At 41.3% G+C, this 20,520-nt stretch overlaps 1 protein-coding gene across 3 annotated transcripts in view; it reads right to left on the bottom strand.

The window, feature by feature from the left end:
* bcas1 (brain enriched myelin associated protein 1) overlaps positions 1 to 20,520 on the bottom strand; it is a 187,070-nt gene that overhangs the window by 124,288 nt on the left and 42,262 nt on the right. For 2 of the 3 annotated variants that reach the window (XM_070896043.1, XM_070896042.1), the window contains exon 3: positions 17,937 to 18,006. In XM_070896043.1, the coding sequence (XP_070752144.1) occupies positions 17,937 to 18,006 (70 nt within the window). Of the gene's footprint in view, positions 1 to 13,167; positions 13,223 to 17,936; positions 18,007 to 20,520 lie in introns of those variants that run through there. The other variant, XM_070896044.1, reaches the window with a different exon arrangement.

Raw genomic sequence — 20,520 nt, 5'->3', positions numbered from 1 at the left:
CAGTTTTGGTCTCCTAATCTGAGGAAGGAGATTCTTGCTATAGAGGGAGTGCAGTGAAGGTTCATCAGAGTGATTCCCGGGATGGCAGGACTGACATATGAAGAAAGACTGGATCAACTAGGCTTATATTCACTGGAATTTAGAAGAATGAGAGGGGATCTCAGAGAAACATATAAAATTCTGACGGGATTGGACAGGTTAGATGCAGGAAGAATGTTCCCGATGTTGGGGAAGTCCAGAACCAGGTGTCACATTTGAAGGATAAGGGGTAAGCAATTTAGGACCGAGATGAGGAGAAACTTCTTCATTCAGAGAATTGTGACCCTGTGGAATTCTCTACCACAGAAAGTTGTTGAGGCCAGTTCATTCGATATATTCAAAACGGAGTTAGATGTGGCCCTTACGGCTAAAGGGATCAAGGGGTATGGAGAGAAAGCAGGAATGGGGTACTGAAGTTGCATGATCATCCATGATCATATTGAATGGTGGTGCAGGCTCGAAGGGCCAAATGGCCTACTCCTGCACCTATTTTCCATGTTTCTATGTTAGATTTGTTCTCATTGTGCCAAATAATTCTGTTTGCAAACAGCTTCGACTAGTGTGATCCTTGGGGTTATATAATTAAATACTATAATACCACAATACTATAGAATAAATTAACACTGATCAGAAGACAGTCTCTCCCTGTTGAGGGTGTTGTCTCAAGGCTGTCTCACTCAGATTAGAACTGAATCACACAGCTCAGACCTTTAATCTCCATTTCTTTCCTTTGCAATATTGCATTGCTCCTCAGAACATAAGAACATAAAAAATAGGAGCAGGAGTAGGTCATTTGGCCCCTCGAGCCTGCTCCGTCATTTAATAAGATTATGGCTGATCTGACCATGGACTCAGCTCCACTTCCCTGCCCGCTCCCCATAATCCTTTATTCGCTTATCGCTCAAAAATCTGTCCATCTCCGACTTAAATATATTCAATGCCCCAGCCTCCACAGCTCTCTGGGGCAGAGAATTCCACAGACCAGTGGAAGCCCTCACTCATTCTCATCTAACTTCCCCAATCCATTACTGCTACTTGGCCTCTCAATTATAACTCAACACTTAGCTGCAGACATGGGATTTGATATTATTATTTCCTAAGAGTAGGCTCTATTTCAATCAAGTCTAAACAATTTGAAACTGGACTTTGACTCAGCTCACATTGCCCTAGATTTGTTCGATGAGCCATAATAATTTTTAGTGCATAACTAAATAGAACACTGTTATTTCGTCAAATATTAGTCATATATTAGTGCATTGTAACATGATAATTAACTGCAGTGAAAGAAAGTACAAATGACAACTAACTGCAGCTGACACCATGTGGTTCTGTAGGACGTGTCCCAGGAAAGGTCTGAAAGCAAACCCATAGAACTGATATATCACACAATGCACAATGCAAGCTCTATGACTCAAGCCTGCAGAACTTGTGACTTGTCAGCATTTCGTAACTACAATAAACCTGTTGTATAATAGATGCAGAATACGTAATCTAAAATGGCATAATTTAACTAAGAAAGGCACTGCTTGGATTGTAATTCTTGCATGCTACTATGTGAAAGGAACTAGTTTTGAAGTAGTTGCATATTGGAGCATTAAATAATTTTCTCTAAAAAGTAACACTATATTTTTATTATATTTTGTATCATAAAATGCAAAGTAATATATTTGCAGAGAACACATCATTATTGAAAACATTACAAAAGTAATTTGCTGAACAACACAAAAAGGCCAGTTTAGAAATTCTTGTAAATATTTAGTTGCCGGCATATTTCAATGTAGAAGTATTGTTTATTTTCAAAGTTTGACACCATATTTGTATCTTAAGCACTGTGTTATGATTTGTCTGTGAGGTACTAGCCTTAGCAAAGAATTCAAAGCCACAAAGGGGGTGCATATTTTTTTTTATATGCTCACCATATTAGAAGTAATTAGTGGAGAACTACTGCAACGGTTACAAAATTAAATCACTTTCTCCAAAGTGTTAAAATGTTATGAAAATTCATCCTCAGCTGACTGAAAGTTACACACCACCTATAATGTATTAAAATTGCTGAGTGGATCATAATATTCCCTTTCAAAATGCATTGAAAAGTCTTGCCTATGGGAATTCCCACTTTAATTATGTCAACATTTAAGTGATGTGCCCGTTACACCTGTAGGTGGCACTGTGGAGATTTTTTCAATGTTGAACGTCGCACAATATTGGTTGCAAAACCAACAGCTACAACAGGGTACATTCGGAGTTAATCACCACCAAAAAATGTTTGAGCTTGTATACAATTCCAGACTCTGCCCTGCAAATACTGGTGTGGAGCAGCTGACATTTTTAAGCTTCATTAAGGTAGCCAGCAACATATTGGTATTGGCCCCAACCTGCGAGAGACCATCAGCGGTAGGTCGGGGTCATAAAAGGTGCGGCGGCCATTGCCAGCATGGTGGAATGCCACTGCAAGGTACAGCACAAGCTGGTGCAGGAGGGCGACGGCAGCGAAGAGGGACGTCATCAAAGTCCAGGTCGGTGATTGGAGCGTGGGCAGGTACAGCAGGAGCGGCGAGTGATTGTGGAGCGACGTGATCGAGGCCCAGGAGAGGTGTGAGTTCAGGGCCCAGAAGAGGCGTGGGCACAGGGGCAGCACGGGCCAGCCCACACTGCGATATATGTACGCACTAGGCCCGTGCAGCAGAGTAGGTCTCCAGTCATCTTGGTTAATCCTTGCCACTGGACCAAGACCTAGCTCTGTCAAGCCCGTGTGGTGGCTGCTGTGCAACGGCCACCACACATTAAAAAAAATCCACTCACAGGCATCTTCCACGCTTCAACATCTAGTTCAGGACTTGGAATATTAGGTCCTTCATTGAGACACCTGTGAATTAATTCTTTTTTGACGTGAAAGCAAGTCATCCTCATTTCGAGGGACTGCCTATGATGATGTTATCGGTTAAAAAGTGGTAAATGAAAACATTTAACATTGCTGTGTTTTTAAAAAATTTGTTGCCTCCTTACAGACCTACCAGACCCTCCAGTTCACTAATCATTTTCTCTGCATTATTTCATGAAAAATGGCCTTTCCCCCAGACCATGGGACAAACTTGCCCCGTGCCCGGTTTTGGGCGCATTGAATTAAAAGTACATTTAACGCCCAACGAGATGAACCACTAAGTTGCGTGGGCCGCTGCGAAATCTGCAGCCGCTTTAGTGGCGCCCACTGGGCTCTGGCTGCTGTGTCCAGGGGAAACCCCTTGAGTGGCCCGGTAGCATCTCCCGGAAGTGTAATGGACCTTTCTCAGAGGGCAATTTCGGTTCCCGTGTCTCAATTGGAAAATGCTTTCCTCACTGGGCAATCAGCCTCTCACTCTTCCACCTCACCACCAACTCTATCTCTCCAGTGCCACCAATAACCCATGGTCAGCACCTCAGTGTGCCCTTTGTTCCGCCCATTCCATCAGTCATGGACCCCATAACCCTCCCTTTTGTAAACCGCCTCGTCTACACAAAAACACAAACCCTCCTCTCTGTATCTAGTGGCATCCTCTGCCCCCCAAACACTTTAGCACGGATTCATTCAGCAGCACTCCACCCCATTTCTACCCCCCAAGTGAGAAAATTCTCCACCCTAGTGAAAGGAATTTCCCCACCCCTCCCCGCCCGAACAGCATTCCAGCTTGCGTACCCGCTCCCCCCTCACCTCAACTGAGCAGAATATTGCCTCACGTAAAGCTGAGAACTCTTCCCCCCCCACCCCCACCCCTGCCTCTCCCCCCACTACCGATCAGCATTTTGCACTGCACCCCTATGATCACCATATTCAACTGCCCCCCTGTCCCCCCCCATTCAGCAACCATCTGCGCAACCCCCCCCCCCACCACAAGCCCACAGAATCAGGAAATTCTTGTGATCACAACCACCTCCCCCACCACCCTGTTGAGAAGAATGGTTGCTCCCTTATCTTCTTCCTCCCTCCACGCTCTTCTTCTCTCCGCTCTGTCCCCATCCACCTCTCCCAATCCACTTCGTTGTCATCCTCCTCACCCTTCCCTCTCTCTGTCTGCTCCCTTCTCCTATCTGCCTCTCTCATCCCCTTTACCCTCCTCTCCCCTTTCTTTCTCACTGACCCCATTAACCTCCCCCACCGCCCTCTCTCCTCCCCTCCCCTGTAACTTCCTCTTCCCGTTAACAATGCTTGAACTGAATACTGCATTGGATTCTGACCCCTAATGGGCCATGCCAGAAAATGTTGACGAGTTTAAAAAAACAAAGTAGCAGTTCTATAATTAGTAATCATGCTTTTTATAGGTTTTTTTTCTCATGCTGTTTGTTCTGTTGAGCTTGATAAAGAAATTGAGCAAAGTCCTTTGTAGTTCTAAACTCTTCTGCCAGCCACGTACCTCACTGACACATTAAATAAATAATATCTCCCTCCCCAACTATTATTACCACCTTGCATATGTTCTGGCCACCACCTACCTCTGTGAATGGAATACCCCACTCCTGCTTTGAATAAGGAAGGGCTTTATAATTCAGAGGAGAATTTCCAACGTTTTTAATACTAGTCAGATAGTAGGAGTGGACAGTCCATTTACAAAAACAGGTAGTGGCTGAGAGGCACACACTATCTGGAGGCAGGTGGAACCCTGCAGCTAGGGTGAATGTGGATGGGAGTCCCTGTAATGGGTGCAGTAGGGAATTTCCCAGATGAGTAGGTGAATGGAGAATTTGTGGCCATATATTACTCAATTTTCCCCCCAGTTTTCTCCCCTCCTCATTTGCTGTGTGGCGTTACCTTTATTTACCATAGAACCATGCGGGCAGATGACCCCACAATCTTCTGACTCAAAGATGGCAATGCTACTGAGTTACACTGACAATGAGAAAAACTGAATAATAATATGTAAGAGCTTTTGCTACGTTTCTTTTTGAAACAACGAATATTCTTCTACCCCGACCTAATGTCATCCAGTAACTAGAACATTCATTTTCCTCCTGATATTTATTTGGAATTAAATTTTTTTTTTTAAATGAAAAATTCTTGAGCATTTTTTTTATAAACTCTTTTTAGTCCATATTAACAAGCACCCAACACCCCAATGGATCAAGTAAAATGTGCTTTAAATCATGAACTAACATCCCACTCTTAAATTACCCTTTTAGATTTTATTTAAGTTTAACGGGGTTTGAATTTGCTGAAAATTTGCACCATGGTAATGACGTATTATGGTGCAGAAGTTCCAGGAATGCATGGCGTGGGTGACTTAAGCCTTTACGTATGCCATACCATAATTTGCTGGGACTTTTGCACTGCTCCACAGAGATCCTCGCCGACAAAAGTTGAACGGTTAATTATCGTAGCTCCGCCTCCATTAAGACCAATGGTAGATTGAGTTTGCTGAATTAACGCCACTGCATTCGCCACAGCCACTAGACCGTTACAGAATGGTGCTGGAAGGCTCAGAATCAGTGAAGTATTCAATCGCTCAGTAAGTTGCCTGAGAGTAACCTTTTTGCTAACTTGTTCTAGGGACGTCATTGAAATCTTAAACCTCAATTCAGTAATAAAATAAGTGTTTTGATAGCCAGGCATGTTCTAATTTCCCCCCTGACTGATATTATTTTATATTAATATTTGTTGAGATCGTGCACTCAGCATGGATTGCAACCTGAAATGAAAGATGGCTTGGGATCGCTTGCAGTTTGTGAAACAACCCTGTGCAAATGGGTTCCTTTATTAACAGCGATTTATATATTAACGCCATACTAAGGTTTCAGTACAAAACCTGACCTGGCCTTCTGTCTGTACATACTGTGACCCATTTCTCCTAAACATATCCATGTTAAATAATCTGTTGTTCTGTTCTGCCGGGTTTCAGTGCCTTGGATCTGAATCAGACATTGGCTGCGCGTTCCTGATCTGACACTATGCTTACCGTCATGTATTCTAATAATTCTTATGCAAATTGTGATGTGAATTCACTAACTGGAAGGCCAGGGACTGCAACAGTTTAACTTATGGCTTTTGTCGCCAATACCGACATATTTTGTTATTTCAGGGTGCCTATAAAATGGATAATTGACTTTTGTATATGAATGGTGAAATTCTTTAAACCAATGAAGCAGTCAGTCTGGCCAAGCCGACCTATATGCAACAATAACAATGAGTTCATGCTCCCAGTCCAAAAGCTGCAGGTAAGTGAAGCTCCATTAAAACAGATCTTCTGAAGGGGGTGATAACTTCTGAGAGGGAAATGAATGAGTGACAAAGCCTGCGAGCTTTCATTTTAAATCCAGTTAATTCTAATTGGACTCTGCTTTCTCACCATTTCCCAAGTAATCAGTAAAAATATCATCACCTTGTCCAATATTCAGTGACATCTCACAGTTTTGAAAATTGACATTTTCGATTGACGATGTATTTTTCTGTGTGCAGCCCTGAAAGTTAAAGAAGCCATTTGTGCTGCATGTAAATTCTCACACATGATCTCCAGTGCGACACACTCAATCCCAAATTAAATATACAAGGTTTAAAATTATTCCACAGTCAGTGAGCATTTGACAAAATATTCCCTTTTTCCTCTGAAATGAGATCAGGAAATATACCTCATTCAATCTCATGTATACACCTACAGAACTATCATGCTTTAGTATGGTCAGAAGAAATTTGATTTCATTATAGTGAACCATTATGTAACAAAAATCAGTTTTACAGTGAAATGTTTTAATTTACTAATTAATCTTCCATATAAGTGAATGAATTAGCAAACTTGTTAGAAGTAAAAGTATAATCACTAATCTTTCATTTTTTTAGTCCATAGGCAGTAAAAGGAAGTACTTGGAGAATAATGGAAACCAGTTCTACAAATCAGTGCCATGTAGTGTCTAGATTTCCAAATTATCTGCGATTTGTGAGATTGCTTGACTGATATGAGCAGAAATGTTCTCCAATTAAATATTGGGAAGACCGAAGTCATTGTTTTCGGTCCTCGCCATAAACTCCATTCCCTAGCCACGGACTCCATCCCTCATTCTAATATCTGTCTGAGACTGAACCACACTGTTTGCAACCTTGGTGTCATAATTGATTGAAATGAGCTTCTGTGGCCTAACTAAGACTGCCTATTTGCACTTCCGTAACATCGCCCATCTCTGCCCTTGCCTCAGCTCATCCGCTGCTGAAGCCTTCATCCATGCCTCTGTTACCTCTAGATCTGACTATTCCAAAGCACTCCTGGCTGGCCTCCCATGTTCTACCCTACGTAAACTTGAAGTCATCCAAAACTCGGCTGCCCGTGTCCTAACTCACACCAAGTCTCATTCACCCTTTACCCCTGTGCTCGCTGACCTACATTGGTTCCCGGTTAAGCAACGCCTCGATTTCAAAATTTTCATCCTTGTTTTCAAATCCCTCCATGGCCTCGCCTCTCCTTATCTCTGTAATCTCCTCCAGCCCCACAACCTCCCTCGACCACCGACATATTTGTGCTCCTCTAATTCTTCCCTCTTGAGCAACCCTGATTATAATCACTCAACCATTGGCAGCCATGCCTTCTGTTGCCTAGGCCCTAAGCTCTGGAATTCCCGACCAAAACCTCTCCGTCTCTCTTTCCTCCTTTAAGACACTCCTTAAAACCTACCTCTTTGACCAAGCTTTTGGTTATCTGCCCTAATTTCTTCTTATGTGGCTCGGTGTAAAGTGTTTTGTCTTATAATACTCCTGTGGGGCACCTTGGGACATTTTACTACATTAAAAGCGCTATATAAATACAAGTTGTTGTTGTTGATTACAAACAGAAATATATTTCTGCCAGATTCTGAAAAAGACAAAATCAATAGTACATGCATACCTTAGCAGGCCTTTCAATCAGTGTATCCATCCTTTCTGATTTGGGCTGAATTTTCGCCATCATTTTATGCCGCTTTTTTGGCCTATGCTGTTTTTTTTTGAGCAGACTAAAATCTGCAAGTTTCGCCAAAGTTTCTGCGCCATCCTAAACTACTTACGGACGATTTTTTAGTTCCCGATTTTTGACGTCACTGGTGCTAGTACTTTTGCCCAACAATGTTACACATATATCTGCAAACCACTATACCCTTGACTCACCGCGAAGAATACTACAGAAAATCACTACTGAGTCATAAAATCTTTAAATAATGTACATAAACCAGTTTTATTTGAAAATACGAATCTTACCAAACACAGTTTAGCATTATCTTACTTTTGCTGTTTATAATCAAGACAGTATTGCATCGTAAAGCACTTTTAAGGGCCTTTTAAAATGCTATTTGATTTTTGAAAGGCTGGTGTCCATGAGCAGGCTCTTAGCAATTATGTTGTTAAATCAGTTTCCATAGACCAGCGACAGACATGTGGATCCAGACACAACTAAGTTTATGAGACTGTTGCTAGTCTACAAAAACCGGTCTCAACAGCATGAATGCTGAGAGTCGGCACCCAAACACCTCGCTCCCACAATCCAAATTAAAAGACCAATATAAAAGTGGCTTTAATATTGGCTCGGCTATGCTCCCACTCTGCCTTAATGATGAGTTATTGAAATAGTCTAATGACGGATTTACTCCAGCACTGGCATAAACCAATGGCAAACATTAAAATAAGGTGAGGCATTTCATATTTCTCATTCTCAGAAAACAGAGTCTAACTGTACATTCACATGGAATCAGCTCCAGTAGGACATCCAGAGTTACACAAAATGAATGAGTTAGCTCAACCATGATTGGTGCAGGTCCAAGCACCCCCACTTACAAGCTAGCAAACTCACACCTGTAGCTATGCTGAAGGTGTTCATATTTGGATGAAACAAGTCACACAGGATAAGGTATTCAGGCTGGGACTGGTAAGTGGCAAGTAACATTCGCGCCACACAAGTGCCAGTGATTAGACTAGCTCCAACAAGAGAGAGTCTAATCACTGCCTATTGACATTCAACGGCATTATCATTGCCAAATACCCCACCATCAACATCTTGGGGGTCACCAAATATTTTGTATCAGTCTTTACGGTAGAGGACACTAATAATATTCTGACAATGGATAATCTAGGGGCTATGGGGGGTGGGGGGTGGGGAGGAACTTAACACAATCACAATCACTAAGGAGGTGGTACTCAGTAAGATAAAGGGACTAAAGGAAGATAAATCCCCTGGACCTGATGGCTTGCATCCTAGGGTCTTAAGAGAAGTAGCGGCAGGGATTGTGGATGCATTGTTAGTAATTTACCAAAATTCCCTGGATTCTGGGGAGGTCCCAGCAGATTGGAAAACTGCAAATATAACGCCACTATTTAAAAAAGGAGGCAGACAAAAAGCAGGAAACTATAGACCAGTTAGCCTCACATCTGTGGTTAGGAAAATGTTGGAGTCCATTATTAAAGAAGCAGTAGCAGGACATTTGGAAAAGCAAAATTCGGTCAGGCAGAGTCAGCATGGATTTATGAAGGGGAAGTAATGTTTGACAAATTTGCTGGAGTTCTTTGAGGATGTAACAAACAGGGTGGATAAAGGGGAACCAGTGGATGTGGTGTATTTGGACTTCCAGACAAGGTGCCACGTAAAAGGTTACTACACAAGATAAAAGTTCACGGGGTTGTGGGTAATATATTAGCGTGCATAGAGGATTGGCTAACTAACAGAGAACAGAGAATCGGGATAAATGGTTCATTCTCTGGTTGGCAACCAGTAATTAGTGGGGTGCCGCAGGGATCAATGCTGGGACCCCAATTATTTACAATCTATATTAACGACTTGGAAGAAGAGACTGAGTGTAATGTAGCTAAGTTTGCTGACGATACAAAGATGGGAGGAAAAGCAATGTGTGAGGAGGACATGAAAAATCTGCAAAAGGACATGGACAGGCTAAGTGAGTGGGAAAAAAATTGGCAGATGGAGTATAATGTTGGAAAGTGTGAAATCATGCACTTTGGCAGAAAAAAATCAAAGAGCAAGTTATTATTTAAATGGAGAAAGATTGCAAAGTGCTGTAGTACAGCGGGACCTGGGGGTACTTGTGCATGAAATATAAAGGATAGTATGCAGTTACAGCAAGTGATCAGGAAGGCCAATGGAATCTTGGCCTTTATTGCAAAGGGGATGGAGTATAAAAGCAGGGAAGTCTTGCTACAGCTATATAGGGTATTGGTGAGGCCACACCTGGAATATTGTGTGCAGTTTTGGTTTCCATATTTACGAAAGGATATACATGCTTTGGAGGAAGTTCAGAGAAAGTTCACTAGGTTGATTCCGAGGATGAGGGAAGGTTGAGTAGTTTGGGCCTCTACTCATTGGAATTCAGAAGAATGAGAGGTGAGCTTATCGAAATGTGTAAGGTTATGAGGGGGCATGACAAGGTGGAAGCAGAGAGGATGTTTCCACTGATGGGGGAGACTAGAACTAGAGGGCACGATCTTAGAATAAGGGGCCGCCCATTTAAAACAGAGATGAAGAGAAATTTCTTCTCTCAGTGGTTTCTAAATCTGTGGAATTCGCTGCCTCAGAGAGCTGTGGAAGTTGGGACATTGGATAAATTTAAGACAGAAATAGACAGTTTCTTAAATGATAAGGGGATAAGGGGTAATGGGGAGCGGGCAGGGAAGTGGTGCTGAGCCAATAATCAGATCAGCCATGATCTTATTGAATGGTGGAGCAGGCTCGAGGGGCCGTATGGCCTACTCCTGTTCCTATTTCTTATGTTCTTATAAACTTAACTGGACCAGCCACGTAAATACTGTAACTACAAGAGCAGGTCAGAGTGTCTCACCTCTTGACTCCCCAAAGCCTTTCCACTATCTACAAAACACAAATCAGGAGTGTGATGGAATACTCTCTATTTGCCTGGATGAGTCAGCTGCAACAACATTCAAGAAGCTCAACACTATCCAGGACAAAGCAATCCGATTGATTGGCACCCCATCCACCACCTTCAATATTCACTCCCTCCATCACCGGCGTACTATGGCTGCAGTGTGTATGATCTATAAGATGCACTGCAGCAACTCACTCTGGCTTCTTCGGCAGCACCTTTCAAACCCACAACCTCTACCACCTAGAAAGACAAGGGCAACAGGTGCATGGGAACACCATCACTGGCAAGTACCCCTCCAAGTTACACACCATCCTGACTTGGAAATATACCGCCATTCCATCATTGTTGCTGGGTCAAAATCCTGGACCTCCCTTCCCAACAGCACTGTAGAAGTACCTTCACCACACAGACTGCAGCAGTTCAAGAAGGCGGCTCACCACCATCTTCTCAAGGGCAATTTGGGATAAGAAATAAATGTTGGCTTTGCCAGCGACGCCCACGTTCCAGGAATGAATTTTTTTTAACGCATAAGGTACCTTCACATGCTGAATAGAACTGCAAGTTTTGTCGGAAAAAAAAGGAGTGGTGGTTAAGTATAACACAGCAGGTACACTTGAGATGTAATTATTGCAACTTGTTGCATGGCACCAGTTCTCAGCAGCAGTGTCACTAGTACTCAGCAGCAGTCATACAATCTCATCCTTTACTGTACGAGTGTGCTATTTCTATCTCCCATCCTTTCCACCCTTTCAGTCACATTGCCATATCAAGCTGAGTAATGAGTAGTTTTATCATTTGGCTAGGAGATGGGTTGAGATATAACCAAAGACGGTTAACCTTTGAACCTTTGCTGCATTTCACTCATGACCTCCCTGTGTGTTCACCAGTAAAAAAAAACACACCAGGAAAACATGGAAACTCGTATATTGTGATGAGATTTTGTGAATTAGTAAAGTAATGCAATGCTTTAACGATACTGCAATCTCAGGGTTCTGACAAGAAAACATTCTCATTATTAAAAGAAATATTATCTACTTGTTAATTAGCTCTTTTTAAGTATAATTTTATTGGCCTCTTTTTCTTTAAAATACAAGAAAGCCCACAGATGGCTTTTTTCATGTCATCCAACTGTTCAATCATCAAGCATTTACATGGCTTAATATAGCCTCACTCCAAGTCTGATAATCACAATAAACCAGAGCTCCACACCCACAGGGAAAACAAACAATTTGATGATTTTTCCAATTGTGTATTAATTTATTTGTTGACCCTTGAGTCTTGTTCCACCCTAGATTTCTTTGGAAAAAGTCAACAGTGTTTCAAGTTAGTGGGGAGACTGATCGTGTCAAGTCTCCAATTATATCCAGGCAGCATTTACAGCGTTTAATTCTAAAATATAATTTTCTAAGATTGCCACCAAATAATTAATTTCGCTACGTATAAAAATTAACATGTTTTCTATTCTTTTTTAAAAAGGCACACTCTGTAAGATAGATATTTTAAGATGAATCACAGCTAATATTTGAATTTGAGGTTGTTCTGTTCTATAATAGCTAGAAAGTAAACATAGGTCAAATGTTTGAGTAGTACGTTAAAAATGAATGTGTTGTGTAACGGCTGCTTTTACACTATGTTAATGAAATTCAAAATTCTGGGATTGCTAGGCATGTGTGAGTTCTTGCTGAAATTGTAGATAAATTTTATAACTAGATATTTTTGTTGAATCGCAGTTGAATCAGAGTGTTAAGGTGGAGAAGGATATGGTTTTATGGTACTTTTGAATTGTGGTGATGTACATGTTTCATTGTTAAGCTGGTCATTGTGGATTATGTACTTCCTTCCAATATTCACTGCATGTTACTCCATAGCTTTTATTTCTCTCGCTGATTGCTTATTAGTAATCCAAGCTCCAAGCTCCAATCTGTTATTTTCTTTCTATTCGCCCAACCCAGAGTCAGATGACAGCATAACATTGGATCATGCAACTCCTGAGGTATAGTTAGTGTGACACTGGATAACTTTTCTGGTAAAGTAAGTTAGAAGCATGTCAGTTTGACAACAGAAATAAAAATATATTTGGGGAACAGAACCCAAGCTCAGAACAGAAGTTTCACAGGGGTGAGTCACAATGGATAGAAAAGATGCCCAGAGGCACAAAGAGCATTTAAAAAAAACAATTGGAATGCAAGTCAGGTAAAATAATGATCTAAACCATAAACTGGATAGTTAAATTGGGTTTAAGACAATAAGGGATAGACGTGGCTAGTGTAGTTAGGATGTGGAAACACAAGAGATTTAGTACTCTGGACTACATACCTTTGACGTTTCTAGACTTTAAATGCAGTTTCCTCATCAGATAATCAAATCTCCAGATTTCTTCAGATGGAACAAATGAAGAATGGAAAGAGACAGAATGATGAAACAGAAAGAAAATACTAGAGAATAAAAAGAAATAGAAGTAAAGAGATGTATATGCAGTACTGTATTATACACAACTTTCTCAACCATCCCTCACAACTGCTCAGTGACAAGGAAGTGCCGAAGTACTTGGTCATTCCACTACCTGCAGGTGACCATAGTTTCAAATTTCTCAACTGTTTTCAATGATGACAGAGTCTGTTTTTTTATATAGGAAAATCAGTCACAAAAATATTTCAAAATTGACTGCCTTTGTGAGAAATGATAAGCATTTTGTTTGAAAATAAAAAGCACAGGAGAGCATCATCTCAATCCATTAATACACTCAGTTAAAAATATTTTAAAAATGTTAATGAGGTTTAATAATGGCTTTCACTTTTTAAGTGAGAATGTGGGGTAAAACAGAACACGTTGCGATGGTATACTTGATGTACTGAAATCACTACGGGTTAATCGTGCTCTGTCACATTTGACAACCAGCTATGATTGTGTCAAATAAGTAAAAACATATTTAGGCTTCACTATCAGCAGCAATTTATTTTTTTATTTTACACCAGTGAACAATCACTGGATTGTTTAGGTAGGTTTAAACGCTAGCTATGGAGTACAATTCCATTGGATGACAATACTGGTGCCTGTTAAATCAGAAAATCACAGTAATTGTCAGCATGTGCGACTACAGCACCCTGTCAGTTACTTGAACAGAATGAGAGCCATTCTGATATACAGAAAATTCAGACATGAACTCAAACCATGACCTAGAAATTGAACCTTTCTGCATTCATTTTTTGGGCACAGAATGGGGACAAAAAGCATCAATTTCACAGTGCTGTCTCCCTTTTACCGTCTTTAAAATAAAACATGTCCTAAAGGGCTCCACGGGGCTGTAATCAGACACAGATGGATGCCAAGCCAAAGAAGGAGCTATTAGAAGAAGTGTGCAAAAGCTTGATTGGAGCTAGATTTTAAGAAGGGTCTTTAAAGGACAAGAGGGAGGTGGAGGGGCAGAGGAGATTAAGGGAGAAATTCCAGAGTATGGGACTGAGACGGCTATAGGTACAGCTGGCAACAGTAGAGCAAAGCAGGAGGGAGTGCACAAGATGCCAGAGTCAGAGGAACGGAGAGTTCTGGAGTGAGTTGTAGAGTTTGAGGAGGATATAGAGATTGGGTGAGGCAAGGCTAGGAAGGGATATTAACATGAGGATGAGAATTTTAAATTAGAATGTTTAAATTGCAATATAACCTGTTTATATACTTTGTTACGCTGAATGATTTTGAATCTACATTTGTTTCTTTTTCTCTTTGTAATCTTTTAACAGAAAAATATATGGTACATATTGAACTATACTGGACATTGAAGAGGTTTAGCAACACATGCCCAACTATTAAAATAGCATATGTGAAAATAAATTGGTTATCACAGTTTAAAATGAAATGCAAAGCTAATCTTGTATTCAAGGTCAGTATTTTTACAATGATAGCACGTGTCACATCAGGGAGGATTCTCTTTCTGCACCACTCGCCTACCTCAAAACATAGGATCAAAAGTAGTCAATTTTAAACAAATAATTTAAATATTCAATTCAGGTTAACTTTCGGTGTTTCCTTTTTATTTATCATGATTGATTTGTTTTTAATTATTAATAAAATGCTCCATGTGAACAGCAGATACAATGACACCTAACTGGGTTTAACTTCCTTCCATTGGACATAGAATGATCTGATATACTTGGAATTTTGGGTGTCAACCCATGACAGCATGACAATTAATCCACAGAATAGTCGTTAAACAGCAACATCCTGGTAAATCACAAAGCTCATTCTCTTAGAAGCTGGGTGTACTTCTCCATTGTTTGCATTACTAATCCATAAGCAAACACAACTTGAAGCTATCTGGAGATTCATATTTGTCCCAGAGCTACCAGCAAAGTCATTAATACCTTCATAGCATTATAGCATTCTTGGGCTCTGATTAATATTTAAATGCTGTCTTTTTGTTCATCTGTGGTCTACAATAGACAGAATGGCTTATAGGAAAACCTGCTATCTCTTTCAGCTTATTGGTCATGAAAAGTTGGTGTTTCAATTAACCAGAATTAATTTTGCTTATTGAGGTGATTCAGCTGGAAGTAATTCTGATTATTTAATTACCTGTCTTCAACACTGGTCTAAAAGGGGTGTTGGCAGTGTAGGAATGATGAGTTGGTTTCCTTTGTTAAACAAGTACAGAACTGTTTACAAAGTGCACGAGAGCCATTTATTGGTGGGGAACTAGTACTACAAGTCAGAATTAAACTCAATTCCTCCATTCATACTGCCTTTCTCAGAATGAAAGATCTTTCACATTCATAAATAAAACGCAGTCTTGGATTTTAATATTTCTCTCCCTATATATATATATATATATACATATATATGTATGTATATCTGCACCAATGCAGCATAGTTTTTGCACAAGTTTACTGGTCTGGTTTGAAAAACAATTTCATGGTAACAAATTAACTTTTATTGCTTGCTTTCAATTGTTTGTGCCCTGATGTTATGTCTGAATTACGATAGTGAACTAAGTAGATGGCACATGGCACAGGAAGTTTAATGGCCATTACTTCTCTGGTTACATACACTAGCAAACAATTTGTGGAGAATGGTTATTTACAACTTCAAATTTATTGTTTTTTGGGGTGGGGCAGTGGAGACCTGTGCTTTTAACTAAAGTCTTCATGAAAAAAATGTTTGGTAAATCTTTGTTTCATTTGTTTACATATAAACATATAAAAGTTTATTAATTATATCACTATAAAATGTGTTCATGTATTACTTGCGAATGATGACAGAAACCACCAACAAAAACGATTCGCAAAACACTTCACAACAAAGATATTTAAGTGTTTAACTAAAAATGGCATAATTGTACCACTTTAAAAAATAATGTCATGTTAAAGGCAACACGGATCCATCTTGATGTGACTGCAACCGGTTGTGTTATGAGTGAAATGGGAACAGAAGCTTGTACGTCCATAAATTTAAACACAATTACAATTACCCTCTTTATCCAAGCGCTCTGCAAATATCAGCTATCATGGGATGGTGACAATTACTGTTTAAGGTAGTGAAAAGTGGAAAAAGTGCATCCGGGAGGGCGCTGAGCACCTTGAGCAACATCGCCGAGAGCATACAGAAGAGCGTGCAGGCAGCAGAAGGAGCGTGCGGCAAACCAGACTCCCCACCCACCCTTTCCTTCAACCACTGTTTGTCCCACCTGTGACAGAGACTGTAATTCCTGTATTGGACTGTTCAATCACCTAAGAACTCATTTTTAGAGTGGAAGCAAGTCGTCCTCGATTTCGAGGGACTGCCTATGATGATGATGATGAAGGTAGTGTAAGTCCACTTTAACTGTTCCCACTGGTGGAATGTCATTAGAAAGGAAAATCAGGCAGGGTGTAAAACAGGTGACTGATCTGCTGCCATGTTTCCCACTGGTCTCCCCAGTGACTTTCTGCTTTGGGCGGTCTTCAAAATTTATACAACAAAAAACAGATATCACGAGCAGGACTAAATAGGAATATATTATACACAATAGTGAAATTAGTTATTCTGAAATCATAATGCTGGGAATGACAAGGATGCTTTTCTCAGATATGAATAAATCAGTTCAGTATGTGATTTCTGGGTGGAGTGGTTTTAGCCTTACCCACCCAGCAGAAACAGAACAAAATCGCCCAGGTTACTTAACTTCCCTAGAACGGCCAGGAATTGACTGTTCCCTCTTTTAACTGAGCAGGCAACAAGGACGCCTGCCCAAAGCCAGTGGTGTTTTTTTTTCTTATAATGGTGTCATCATCATCTGACTGCAATTTTAACTTGCCGACTTTAGCAGGAAGCAACAGTGGCTATCCCACCAGGTGAAGATAGCGGAGAAGAGGATCTGGGACCAAACAACTAATGTTTTTAACTTTTTATACTTTTAAGTGTGGTCCTCCAGACCCCACCAGAAAAGCTTAGGCCTCCCCTGGTACCGACTCACCACCGCCCCTTCCCTATTACGAAATTCTTGCATGACTCCCTCAGCAGCCGAAACTGCACCTACCCGCTGTTGGCGGGTGGCATCCGGGCCACATGATTTTCAGTCGCTTCCCAGCAGGAATGGGGTGGCCAGCAGGATGTAGATGAACCCCTGGAGCTATAATACCCCAGGTCTCATTTCTAGAGCAGCGAGTGAGTTTCTAACTCACACCACTACGCACCTGCCGAAAACCAATCCAGAGTTAAAATCGAGCTTTTGACCCCTATCTCAACTAACCTGTATGTAAAAATAGATTAATGGCTTCTTCAATGTCGCATCAGGTTGTATATTCAGGATTGAAAATATATTCTTACTTGGGTATGCGTGACGTTACAAGTGTCTTAAAATTGGTTCCTGGGTTTTAAACCATCTGAAGACCATGACAAGAAAGATCTGTTTTAAAAGTTGCAAATTCAAATGAAAATTTGCTGAATATTAATTTAGTTTTAGCAGGTTGCAGTACAGATTTTTTCTAAATTTGACAAACTAAGTAATCAGCTTCATTGTCTAAAGGACAATAACGTGGACCATGGAGAAAAACGGTACCAAGGATGTTGTTCGTCTTTGCTCAAGATGTCCCTAGTGAATAGTTCATACATACCAGTATCTGAATTCTGCAAGGGTTTTCCCAGAATTGGTCCATTCTGAACAATATCAGTGTCAGTTTCAGCCTGAAAAAGAAAAATATGTATAATTATCTAAAGGTAAATTTTATGCTGTACTTTGTGTACAGCAAATTGAATGCAAGGCAAGTGACATTTTATTGCTAAGACATAAACAATTAAGTAGTTTAAGAACAATATCTAACAAATGCATATTGTGCAGAACTGTGGAATGCACACTTTCTGAACTGAGTGAGGTACAGCTGATAATTTATGAAAGACAAAAGTCACATTTGAATTATTAATGTTTTTGTCACCAATGTAATAAATTCTGGATTTATCAGTTCCCCAGTGAAAATTTTACATACACAATTCACTGATCATACATTTCTTTGGAAAAAAAATATATTTTCCTGAGGCCTATTGCAAGTATATTGGGAATTTATAATCTTCAGGACACATATCTTCCCTCCAGAAGTCAATTGAACCATCCTGAAAATCTCTTTACCAAGAGTTTAATATAAATTGTGGTGGTGCAGTAGATTTCACTCACAAACACTATGTTGTTGAGATTATAAAGTACACAATGTTAATGCCAATGTGCTAAGGTCAAAACTAAGGTCCTTGCGATATGAGAAAACAAAAGCTTAACGCCTCTTTTTTTGATGGGATTTATAAAAGAACATAGTTAATCTCTAAAAGGAAGACCAAAGGTAAACAGTTACATTGTGGTCTATGATTATATTTTACTCACAATACTATCACTCAAAACAACTTTCAATTCATAGCATTGTTTTCAATGGAAAGCCAGAAAATTTACTGCAGCACGTGTAATCCTGTTTCACTTCCAAACCACAGCCATTGCAAGAAGACAGTGAAATGTTTCTGGCATTTTGAAATGAACCAATGTTGAATATTAAATGCACACACCCCTTCTCATAAAATAAACAAGTATCTCTACAGAAGATTTCTGGGCAATTATGATGTCATTACAGTATATAACCATTCAACTCTGGACACGACTATGGCATTGATTGCAACAGGAATAGAACTTGCAGAACCGTATGATTAAGTTTGGTCTTGTGTGCGCATTCGCACGTAAACTTTTTAATCATATTAGAGCAAAAAAACCATTGAATTGCAATGTGCTTCTGTACAGTTTCTCTGTTAAATGCTGTTGTAATTCTCGACAGTGCACTGAATGAAATAAAGTTTAAAGAATATTTGGGTCTGTTTTTTTAAAAAAAAGAATAGCATAAGACCTAAAACACAGTAAATGGAAAGTTTTTTGGCCTACTAAGTCCAGAGGACAATAAAAGGGCTGCAGTCCAGGAGAGCCCCATGAACTGGTGATTCTGTTCTGGATTCTGTAAAACTCTTCTACCACGTGTTGAAGCTGGCTGACCTCCCCCCACCCCCAGACCCCTTAAAATCAGTTCTAATCACACTTTGAGGGAAAAATTCAGTTATGCCTTCTTTGGGGGCGGTGACCTAGGAGGGAGGCAGGCCTTCCTGTGCCCAGTGCAGAAGTTCTGCCCCAGCTGCGAAATTGTGGTTACCGGCCCTCACAGGAAGTGTAGCGCAATGTCAGCTGCTGAACTTCTCTTTGGGGCGGGTTTGGAAACGCTACGCGGCTTCTCAGCGTAGCGCTGACGCCGAAGGGGAGCTGTGGCCGCAGCCCGTCAGTGAGGTGGAGTGCCGGGCTGCGTGATGGCGGCCCAGATCCCCAGAAAGGAGCAGGGTTCGGCCCGACCAGAGAGTCAGGAAAAAAACAAGATGGCTGCCTCCCCTTTAAGGTTCGCCTCGCTATGGGTCACCAAATAAAAATGGCAGCTCGAAGCACGAAAAGCCTCCCCTTTAAGTTGATATCTGCGACCTGCGAGGCTGGCCCGGGCTTCATCCGTGGAGGCCTCCGGGGGCGCAATGGCGTTTTCGCCCGTGGGAGGCTCCGGGGAAATTGCCCTGGAGGTTTAGGGGTACACTGACCCAGCAGCGCCGCACCCCACAATTAGCATCCCGGGCTGGCGTGCAACTGACGATATTTTCATCGCCATGCATGCAGACCACTCTCCGCCCCATGCCGTCCCCGTTAATTGTGGGTAAATTGCCCTGCAGTCTGTGAGGCTGTCACGGGCAGATGTCAATTAAAGGGGAGGTCTTTATGCGCTTCGGCCGCCATTTTTATTTGTCGGCCGACTCTTGTGTTGGCCCTAAAATGGCGGCCCTCGCGTGGACTGGGCTGCCATAGTGCATAGACCTAATGGCAGCCACCAAGGGCCCGCAGAGTGCGCAGCAGCCCTCCCCTTTAATTGAAGGGGAGGGGCATTGCAGTGCGTCGGCGCTGTGCGGAGCATCATAGTGTTGGCTTGCTCCGCGAGTCGCTGAACTCAATACCCCGCTGCTGCTCACTCCGCTTCCTTTGAGGGGCACACGGCCCAATTCAGCATCGGGGGTGGGGCCGCATGGGCCGGGCGCAGGAAGTCCCGACCCCCGAAGGTTACCGCCCCCTATCAGGGTGAAGGGCAATTTCGAGGTCTTTGAGCCCAGAAGGCAGGGCTCCTATGTGTGCATACTCTGCATCTT

Source organism: Pristiophorus japonicus, chromosome 12 (assembly GCF_044704955.1).
Source record: "Pristiophorus japonicus isolate sPriJap1 chromosome 12, sPriJap1.hap1, whole genome shotgun sequence".
NCBI lineage: Eukaryota > Metazoa > Chordata > Chondrichthyes > Pristiophoridae > Pristiophorus > Pristiophorus japonicus.
Note: the sequence above shows the minus strand (reverse complement) of the source record. Positions and strands in the feature narration are given on the sequence as shown.